The 10,109-nt window shown below is 50.4% G+C and overlaps 2 protein-coding genes across 2 annotated transcripts; both read right to left on the reverse strand.

Annotated features, from left to right (window-relative positions):
- Positions 1-1,210: 1,210 nt before the first annotated feature.
- Positions 1,211-1,486, reverse strand: SMIM41 (small integral membrane protein 41). The gene has a single exon (XM_042782137.1). It carries the CDS (start codon positions 1,484-1,486, stop codon positions 1,211-1,213), a length of 276 nt encoding a protein of 91 aa, XP_042638071.1.
- A 2,288-nt stretch (positions 1,487-3,774) lies between these two features.
- Positions 3,775-7,014, reverse strand: ATG101 (autophagy related 101). The gene is made up of 2 exons (XM_007949573.2): positions 6,763-7,014; positions 3,775-4,179 (listed from the first exon to the last, which is right to left on the reverse strand). The coding sequence occupies exons 1-2, from the start codon at positions 7,012-7,014 to the stop codon at positions 3,775-3,777; spliced, it is 657 nt and encodes a 218-aa protein (XP_007947764.1).
- Positions 7,015-10,109: the final 3,095 nt, after the last annotated feature.

Below are 10,109 nucleotides of genomic sequence, written 5' to 3' on the forward strand. Positions count from 1 at the left end.
ACAGTGAAGGCATCTCCCTGCCCAACCCGAGTGGCTCTGCCAGTGCTGGCCTTGGCCTGGAGTTACCTTGTCCTTTAGGCCACCCACCCTTCCTTCCAGATGGCTCCTGTCCTTGGAGAGACAGAGGCAGGAGACCCAGACAGAGCCCCCACAGCTGCAAATCCTCAGCCCCAGCTCCCTGGAACAATGTGCTTGTGAGACCCACCAGCTGCTAGGAAACTTACCTTCTACTGTCACCCCCACCCTCCTACACACACACACACACACCCCACACCACACCACCACCACCTCAAGCTCCTTGTTCCAGGTTACATTTGTCTCCCCAACTTGAATGGGGGCTGTGGGAGGGCACAGGAGAACACCTCCTCCCATTCCCCAGGGTCATGCTGGCCCCCCAGCTCTGCCCTTGAAACAACCCCAATCCCTGCTTCAGAGGAAAGTAACAGTGAGGAATCTTTTACTCAAACTTCCTTCCAGGGAAGAGGATTCAGGAAGGACATGACCAGAGGGGAAAAAAGCTGAAGCCACAGACACCAGCTGAGTTTTTTGTGCAGTCTCTCCTGGGTCTCCCAGCACAATGAGCTGGGCTGGCTCAATGCTGAGCTGGCCCTTACTACCAGGAGGGCTAGGGAGATGCAGGAAGTGGGGGAAGGCTGAGGCTAACACAAGAAGGGCTCCAGAGTGCACTGTGACCCCTCCAGACTGCACCTCCCTCTCTCCGTGGACCCAGAGCACCAGGCCCACAGCTAATGGCCACTCCTAAGAGGACAGAGATAGGACAAAAGGTAACCAGGAACTGCAGGTACCCAGAGATAAGCAGGAGAGTAAGGGAAGGGCAGCCTCCTCCCAGATCCCTCCACACCTGGGACAGGTACAGCCCTCCCCCCACCCCCAGGGATTTAATGCTGGCAACTAGAATCCCTGAAAAGCTGATTCTCCAAGACAGTTTTCTTAGCTGCCCCCTGAGGAGCACCCCTCAATACAGAAGTTACCTCCACCTACTCACCCCCTTGCCTCCCTCCAGGCCCCTTCTCTTCACCCGGGCCGCGCTCCTGATGCTCTCACCTGCAGGCTCCGCCAGCCTCAGGGGAGGGACGAGGAGCCTCTGCTCCGTGCTGCTGTCTGGGCGCTCCTGGTGGCACCACGGGCCGGAGGGCCCGGCCGCGCAAAGCAAAGTCTGAGGCCGCTACCCTCGAGCGCAGCCAGATGCCTACAAGTCGTCGTCACCTCCACTGGTGCTGCCTGGCTCGGCCTCGTGGGAAGCGCGCCGCTCGCGGGCCAGCAGTTCTGCCAGACCCTGGGCGCGGAGGAGCAGACCACCCCCCAAGAACAGGACCCCACAGAGCACGAGCAGCGATAGCACGGCCAGCACCGCCGCCTGTACGGCGCGCGGGCCCTCAGGGGTCTCCAGCAGCGCCCCTGACTGGTTGCAGCAGACGTTCAGCCAGGCGGCATTGGCCGCGGGGCCAGCATGTGAGCCATTCATGCTGCCCGCGCAAGCTGCCCAGACGTGCGCGGGGCCGCCACTGTACCGGAGCGCGAGTAAGCGGGTGGGCCGGCCAGCGACAGAGCAGGGGAGGGGCCGAGGGGCGGATCCTAGGCGCCCTACGCCTTGCCCCTACTCTTTACCCAGTGAGCTATTGCTCTCCCTAGAGAGTGGGAACAGTGTGGGTAACAGCCCCTTCTCAAAAGACCCACACTCCTAGGGCTGTATTCTCCCCCCAAAAAGCCCATCCACGCTCTCATGTGAATCCAGCTCCTGTCCCCAGCCAGCCCTGTCCCAAAAACTCTCCCTCTCCTTTGGTCTAGAGGTAGCAACTAGCTCAGAGCCTACAAGGATCCCCCAGACCCCTATCCCTGGTGTTTGATGGGGGCTACAAGGAAGGGCCATCCTCTTCATGCGCTTTCTGTCCTTGGGCCAAAGCTCAATGCAACTAGGTGGCCCAAGTGGCTGCTTGGGACAGGAGGCAAGGGGGCAGCCTCCAGGACCCGAGTGATTCACATCCTTCCTCTCCAGCATCCCCTTTGGGAGCCTCCCAGGTCTGGACAAGCAGGTCAGTGCCTCCTTCAGCCTCCACAGCAGGGGGAGATGAAGGCTAGAGCAGTGGAGTTTCAAGACCTACCCCAATCCTTTTCTCAAGCTCAAGGCCAGTAAGATATAGATTTGAATCACAGGTTCCCATCCTGACTGCGAGTAAATCTATTCCTTCCCTCTGCCTTGCCCACCTCCCTTCTCAGGGTAGCTCAAATGGGATGGGGATGTTACTGCCCTGTCCACCAAGAGCAGCCTGCTGCCAGCTTGCCAAGCCAACCTAGGTGGGAGACTGGAGCAGAGTCCAGCTGCAAAAACGGAGACTATCCAGGGAAGCTGGAGATAGAGAGAAAACTATTCTGCTCACGTCTCCTGAAAAATCTTGTATTAAGTCTTGAGCCCTCTTTTACACAAAGTCACTGCCAGCCAACACCTGTACTAGGTACCCCCTCAGAAGAAACTGCCATTGGGAGGAAGAAGGACCCACAGACTGCAGCAGGCCAGGTGGCAGTCACACATGATCAAGGACTTCCTGGAATGGGCCTTCTCCACCTCCAAACCCCACTCCTGAGTTCTCCCTAAAGCACCAGAGACCAAGGGGGTTCCTGTTAGTTGCCACCATTGAGTTGCTTCTGAGAGATCAAGGGTAGGACAAAATCTCACAGTCATGAAATATCATGTGCCCATGGTGGCCTGGAACAGAAAATGTACAAACATCCTGGGCATCCTGGCTGCCTACTCTGCTCCAGGACCACAGGCAGGACCCCCTCCAATTTCTCCCTAGCATGCCCCTCAACGTACATACAGTTCATATAGTTGGGTTAAAATTGCCCTAAATGGTGGCCAAGGATAACTGTAAAACATGGACAAAATCAACAAAAAGCATAGCACACAACATTCACTGAAATTGAGTGTGCTTGTGTGGAAATACGAGCATGAGTTACCAAACCGATGTCCTAACCACTAGCCAGAGGCAGCCCAACCTGGAAAACTACCACCAAACACCAGACAGTCTGAAGATGGCTAACATCTCCAGAGAGAGAAACTAAGTCAAATTACCTATCTGGTGTATGTGGGGCTGTGTGTGCTCTGTGAAGACAGAGAAAATGTTCTCTGGGGCCATTATGAATCAAGACCAGGTAATATAAAAGCTAGGGAGTAGCTTATAGTTATAACTAGCTTACAGTTATAACTTCCTAGAAAAGGAAGAGACATGGTTCAGTCACATCCAAAAGCAACAGACCTTGACCTCATGTCCTTATTTATGAGACTGGCCACGATCACATCTGGGTGGGTAACAACTGCCTGTGTGAATGTCTAACAAAGTGCAAAATCTGACCGTCATAATCTATATTTAATACCCCACCATCTTGGAATAATGCTCTCGATACACAGGTGTGTCCTCACAGATCTACCAGAAAGACGTTTCAGATAGAACACAAGCCAAAGGAGAGCTGGCTCAACCCAATCACATTCTCAATTTTATTCACCATCCTTAGTGGGGGTTGTTCTGTACAGTGGAGAAGGGGGACCCCAACCTGGGGTGTGAAGAGACAGTGTAAGGCTGGATTTGGTAGTCAGCCAAAGTTCACAAGAGAGGCTGGCAAGTACCAAAAAGGAAGCCGGGGTTGCCCCTCCCAAGGATCCAGAGTAGGTTTCCAGCACCCCAAGGACCGCAATAGTGTAATTCCCAGAAGCCAAGGTTTGGGAGCCATAAAGGAGCTCCCATGCCCCAACGAGCCCTAGAGGGCAAGGGTGTCTTTGATGAGCCTGCGCATGGTGGTGGTGACTGAGGTGCCCAGGGCATCAGTGATTTGGAAAGAGATCTTGTAGAGGTAGGGCTGCACGTCCCGCAAGCCTGTGTCAAACACATTGTCCACCTCCGATTGTGTGGGCATCTTGGGCAGGTACTCATGCCGGTTCATCACCTCCACGATGTTGATGACTTTCTCGCATAGCTTCTCACCCACCTTCTCCCGGCATATCTGCCGCTCCTGCTCTGTGGCCAGGGCTACCACATGCACCTTGACCGTCCACACTTCCCATGGGATGCACTCATCTGGGAAAGGCCAGCGAGACTTTTTCTTCTGGTAGAACTCCAAGGACATCTGCCCCAGCCCATCGCCACCAGAGTTGCGCAAGGCATCCTGGGGGAGAAGGGGTAACTGATGAGCAGGCCAAGACCTCTGGAGAATTCTCACCCTGTGAAGGTCTGCCTCCTATGCCCTAGAGAAGCAAGCACCTCTAGCTGTATTAGTCCCTCGGGATGGCAGGGAACACAGGCCCAGAAAGAGTAGAGGATTTGTGTGAACTGACTCAGCAAACCGCCAACAAAATCTGTCTCCTCTCAACTCCTCTAGCTTTGTTAGGAATTGACGGTATAGAAATTACCACCATTTTTAAGCACTTAACTCTTTGCCAGGCAACACACTCTCCTCCCACTGGCTCTTCTCAGCAACTCTGTGAGGAAGCTGTATTACCTCCATTTTATTGAGACAACATCAAGGTCAGAGATGTAAGGTAACTTGCCAAAAGTCACACTGCAGGTGAATGGGAGAGCCAGGATTCAATCTAGGTTATCTGTTTCAAAATCTATGCTTTTTACCTTCACATTAAAGATCTTCTCACCCCACCCCAACCCCACTCCTGCTGTCCCTACCCTTGAAACAAACAAACAAAAAAAAAAAACCAAACGTACTGCTGTCGAATCAGATCCGACTCACAGTGACCCCTCCTTGGGTTTCCAAGGCGGTATCACTATAGAAGTAGATTGCCTAACCTTCCTTCCGAGGAGTGGCTGGTGGGTTTGAACCACCAGCCTTCTGGTTAGCAGTCAAGTGCCTTAGGCACTATGCTACCAGAGCTCCTCAGTGCCTAAGGCACTATGCCACCAGAGTTCCCTTGGAAGCATTCTCTAAAATCACCTTCTCCCCAGTATCTCCTCCTCCCCAGGCAAACTCTATTTGCCTTCTCCACTGCAAAATGAACACAGTCCTTCTACCCCATTCATTTTATGACAGCCCAAATTATAGTCTCTTTCTAACAATAGGGGGAAGAAGGGGGAGATTATAAGGCCCAGTGATCCCTGTTTAGAAAGAAAAGAAACCAATCCAAGAAACACAATGGAGGAGGGAAGCTGAAGGACAGACCAGACCTAGTTGTGTGGTAGTTAAGCAGCACTAGAGAACCAAGACCAGCTGCTTCTACCGCTTCACCTCTGATAAGCAAATGAGACTACCTGGTCTAATAATTCTGCCTACCCCACCCCCTGGGGTGTAGATAAATACCCACCCCCACCCCGCCCCCACTTCTCTTCCTAGGGCAGCGAGGACCCTGAAGCATGTTTCCTTCTGAGTTAGTATCAACCCAGAGGCACTCCCTCAAATCCTGAACCATCCATCAGAGGATAAGTCTCTTCTTCATAGACAGACCAAAGTCACATGACCTTGACTAACAGTAACAATGTTGTTGTTGTTGTTGTTATGTGCCATGGACTCATAGCCCCTCCTTGGGTTTCCAAGGCAGTATCACTACAAAAGTACACTGACCCATCTTCCTTCCGAGGAGTGGCTAGTGGGTTTGAACCGCCAGCCTCCTGGTGAGCAGTCAAGTGCCTTAGGCACTACACTACCAGAGCTCCTACAGTAACAATAGCTAACTTCTATATGCTCATGTGTGCCAGGCTCTATTCCAAGCAACTGACACATTTGACTCCTTTAAGCCTAAAAGTACACCCTGTGAGGGAGGTACTAGTAGCATTCAATTTTACGCAAAGGGAAACTAAGGCTTAGAGAATGAAGTCACCCACCCAAGGTCACATGCTTGTTAGGTGATAAAGCCTGCTCCAGCGTCTGTGCTATGCATTCGACTACCCTCCTGTATACCTTACACAGACGCAGAACACGGGGCAAGGTACCACTGCCTCCCCTGAAGGACACTGGGAAACCTCTTAATGAACTTGCGCTTTCTGGGCTCTGGGCTAGGAGGTCCCAGATGAGAGGATGGAGCTAGCTTTCTGACTGGCGGGGATGGGGCGAGAGTTCCCACATGACACCAGGCAAGCTTCTGAAATGAACACACAGTGCAGGGGCAACTCCAAACATTTGTGGATTGAAGGCAGGCAGGCAATCCTCTGACACTGGAGCATGTGCCTTTTATAAATTTAAAAAAAAAAAAAATCCCCATTTGGTGAAATACTGAGATTCTGCATCAAGACAAAGTTAAAATTTGTATCCTATTTCCACCCTTCTGAGGTGTCCCTTCCTTCCCTTTCTCTTGCCCACACAGACACATCCAAACACGTGTCACAATGCCCAAAAGGGGCACCCCACATCAATGGCAACTCCTCTCTCTCAGGGAGTTCTGTACAGAAAGGCCCAGAGGGTGGTGACATGAAAAGTGAAGCACAGATGAGGGGTTGGTAGAAAGGGCTGTGGGGTCAGAGAAGAGCCAAGACCACAGGAGCAGTATCTCCAGCTTTCCAGGGGACCGGAACACAAATGCCGTGAGGGCTTCCTGCTCTCCCCTCTTCTCTGGGTATTCTCACAAACCAACCAACCCTAACCTCCCCCGCCACCACCACAAGCCTTCCCTCCCCAGAGGAGCTTCAAACACACACCTTTCTCTTACAACCTGAAACAACCCACTGGGAAGTGTGAACTGGTCCAACAGCAAACCGGGGTGGAGGGGCACTTAAGGTCCACCTGCCATCGGCCAGGCCATACTCCTACCTTGAATTCCCCGACAACCTTGCGCAGGGCACGGTCAAGCTCATCGGAGGAGACACGCACATAGGTGAAGTCAATGAAGTCACAGTCGACATCCTGGGTGCCCACGGTGCCGATGGAGTAGGTGCCCTCCTTCTTGTAGTGGAACTTGCCCGTGCTACGGTGCAGGAGCACGGTGTGCAGCACAGCCAGCATGGCCTCCTCCACCTGCCGCCCCTCCACCGACACCTCCAGCACCTCTGAGCGGCAGTTCATCGTGCCGCTTGTGGCCCACAGCAGAGTGGGGGACAGGGATGAAGACTGGGAGCTTCAGCCCACCCAGGGGCCAATGCCACCCTGTAAGAGGAGCCCCGATCAGAACACTGGGACCTTCTGAATGATCTGCACGTTACCTGCTCACTTCTTTCCAGGCCCAGCCTCACCAGTCTCCACCGGCCCTTTTCTGCATTTCCACAGGACATACTGGTGGAGAATCATAGTGTCTCAGTCAGATAAGGGGAAGAGCTTCAAAGTTACCAATCCAGGCCTGAATTCCACTTATGGCATCCAGTGCCATTTACAGCAATGCACATTGTGCGACAACTCTCAGGCCAGCCATCCAAAGGCATGCATGGCCCCTGCCCTTAAGAAGCTGACAGAGATATAAACATTACCCCGGTGGTGAGAAGACTATGGGCAGGAGGGGGGAGATAAGAAGAAAAGGAAGGTTGGCAGCTGATTTCCTGGGACCCTGTTTAGCCATATGGACTATGTTCAGGGCAGTGAAGAATAAATGCATCACCGTGCATCAGAAAGTTAACTCTGGCTGAAGAGCAAAGAATGACTCTTAACTATTTTGTGGTTACAAACTGCAGTGGGAAGCATGAAAGCTATGATGCCTGGGCTTTAAAGCCTGAGCAATACAATGACATACAACCAAATCTTACCCAGACTTCAGAGCAAAGTCTTACAGATTTAAGGGCAGAAAGGCTAGACAGGGAGACCAGTTAGAGGCCATTAGTAGTGGTAGTTAGAGAGCCAGCACAGGGAGTGTGGAGGACTGAAGGACACAGTATGATACTTGTCATGTCTATCACTCCTGGGTTTGAATCCTAGCTCCCCTACATCTTGCTCTGTGATCTTAAGCAAATCACTCAACCTCTCTGACGCTCAATTCCTCTATCTGTAAATTGGGATTGTTGTGAGGATTAAGATAACTTCTATAAAACACAGTAGAATTATGGTAAAGAACAATGACTCTAAAGCCAGACAGCCTGAGCTAGAATTACAGCTCTGCCATTTGTTCACTGTGTGACCAGGAGCAAGCTGTTTAACTTCAATTTGCCCAAACCATAAAAAGGGCACATTAATAGCTACCTTGAAAGGGTTGTTGCAAAGACTGAATTAATATCTGTAAAACACTTAAAACACCGAGTAGTTGATCCTATCTGGAATTGAACCCACAACTGTGGTTTCCAGCCAAACAAAGTACAGGCATGTGAGTTAAACATTTACCTCAAGTAGACACACGCCCTGGAGAGAACAATCATGGGAGAAGGAAGGGCTGCTTATGCACAGGGAGATAGCTCAGGGTGCAGAAGAGTATGAAGGGATGGACACTGGGAGGAGGTAACTATGGGGAGGAAGTGGGAGGGGAGCTGCTGCATTGTAAATTTTGGTCAATGACATGAGACAAAGTATATGTGAACTGCTGTATGAAAAGTGAATTTACTCTGTAAATCTTCACCCAAATCCTAATAAAAAAAAAATACTTAAAACAGTACCTGACAAATAGTAAGCATTCAACAAGTATTAGCTGCTATAAGTATGATATTGCTGAGATATCATGCATGGCTAAAGATGACAATTACAGCCGTGGTGGAGGGAATGGGAAGGAGAGAACAGACTTGAAAAGCAGAACTTGGTAACTGAGCATGAGCCTGCAGGGAGAAGGAGCAGTGACATTTCTTAGCTCAGACTGTCAACTAGAAAACCCCCAGTCACAGGGGATCTATGTAGGAGATCCTGGATAGAGTGGGAGAACAATGTGGAACAAAACTCAAAATCATTTAAAAAAAAAAAAAAAAGGGGAACCACGTTTACTGGTCTGATAGAGTGGAACCACTGAGACTATGGCCCCTAGCTGCCTTTCAGGTCTAGAATTAAACCCATTCCTGTAGCTTCCAACTAAACAAAAGATAGGTATATGAGCTGAACATTTACATTAGGTGGATACACTCCTTGGAGAGATCAATCATGGAAGAATAGAAGGGCTGTGTATGTACAGGGAGACAGCTGGGGGGCAGGAGTGCATGGGAGGGAAGGACACAGGGAAGAGGTAACTATGGGGAGGAAATAGGAAAAGAGCTGTTGCATTGGGGGAAATTGTAGTCAATGTCTTAAGACAAAGTGTATGTAAACTGCTGTGTGGAAGATAAATTTGCTTTGTAAACTTTCACTCAAATCACAAAACTAAAAAAAAAAAGAAAATGGAAACCTCCAGTCACAGTGAATTCACAGCAGATCATTCCATCTTTAGATAGCTCTACTGAGCTACTCCTTCTACTGAAGGAATCTGTCTGTTACTGCTTTAAATCTCTGGTCTTAGTTTTGATATCCAGAGCCACACAGAGTAAGTCTCACCCCTCTTCCACAAATGAATCTTTCAGTTATTTAGAGGCAGCTCTCCCATAACTCTTGGCCAATTTTACAGGTTGAAGTTCTCCAGCCCCAAATATGCCTGCAGTTTTGATTCTCTAGTGCCGCTCTAACAGAAAATACCACAAATGGGTGGCTTTAGCAAACAGGAATTTATTCTCTTACAGTTTTGGAGGCCAGAAGTCAGAGTTCAAAGTTCCAAGCTCTGGGACCTGGGTGAAAGTCCCTTGACCTTAGGCTTCAGCTCTGCCTCTTGCTGCTAGCCCACAGGAGCTAGAAGTGTCTCTTCACTCAGACAGCTGCTGAAGCTAACAACAAATAAAATGGCACAGTCCAATATTATCAAACAACACAGCAGGCCACCAATTCAAGCCCAGAGACAGTCCCAAGATCATCAGGAAATAGGGCAGGGTGCTAAATGAAGACTCAGCTACATGCAGGGTCAAAACATGCCAAAAAGCTGCAGAGACCTTTTTGAAAACTTCTCCTTATACACTAGAAGCAGACCATATCCCCAAGACAGCTACTGAGCTGCTCCAGTAGATCCCACCATATAGTTGATTATCAATCTATCTCATCATGAGGAATCACTACACCCAACTGTCCAGCCACTCTAAACCAGGCTCAGCCAAGATGACACATAACCTAAACTACCACACCTGCTTAACATCACATCTTATCTCTGTAGGGTCCTAGCAGATCTTTTCTAAGTA

The sequence above is a fragment of the Orycteropus afer genome, unplaced genomic scaffold (assembly GCF_000298275.1).
Source record: "Orycteropus afer afer isolate SDZICR_OR568_19922 unplaced genomic scaffold, OryAfe1.0 scaffold00247, whole genome shotgun sequence".
Taxonomy (NCBI): Eukaryota; Metazoa; Chordata; class Mammalia; order Tubulidentata; family Orycteropodidae; genus Orycteropus; species Orycteropus afer.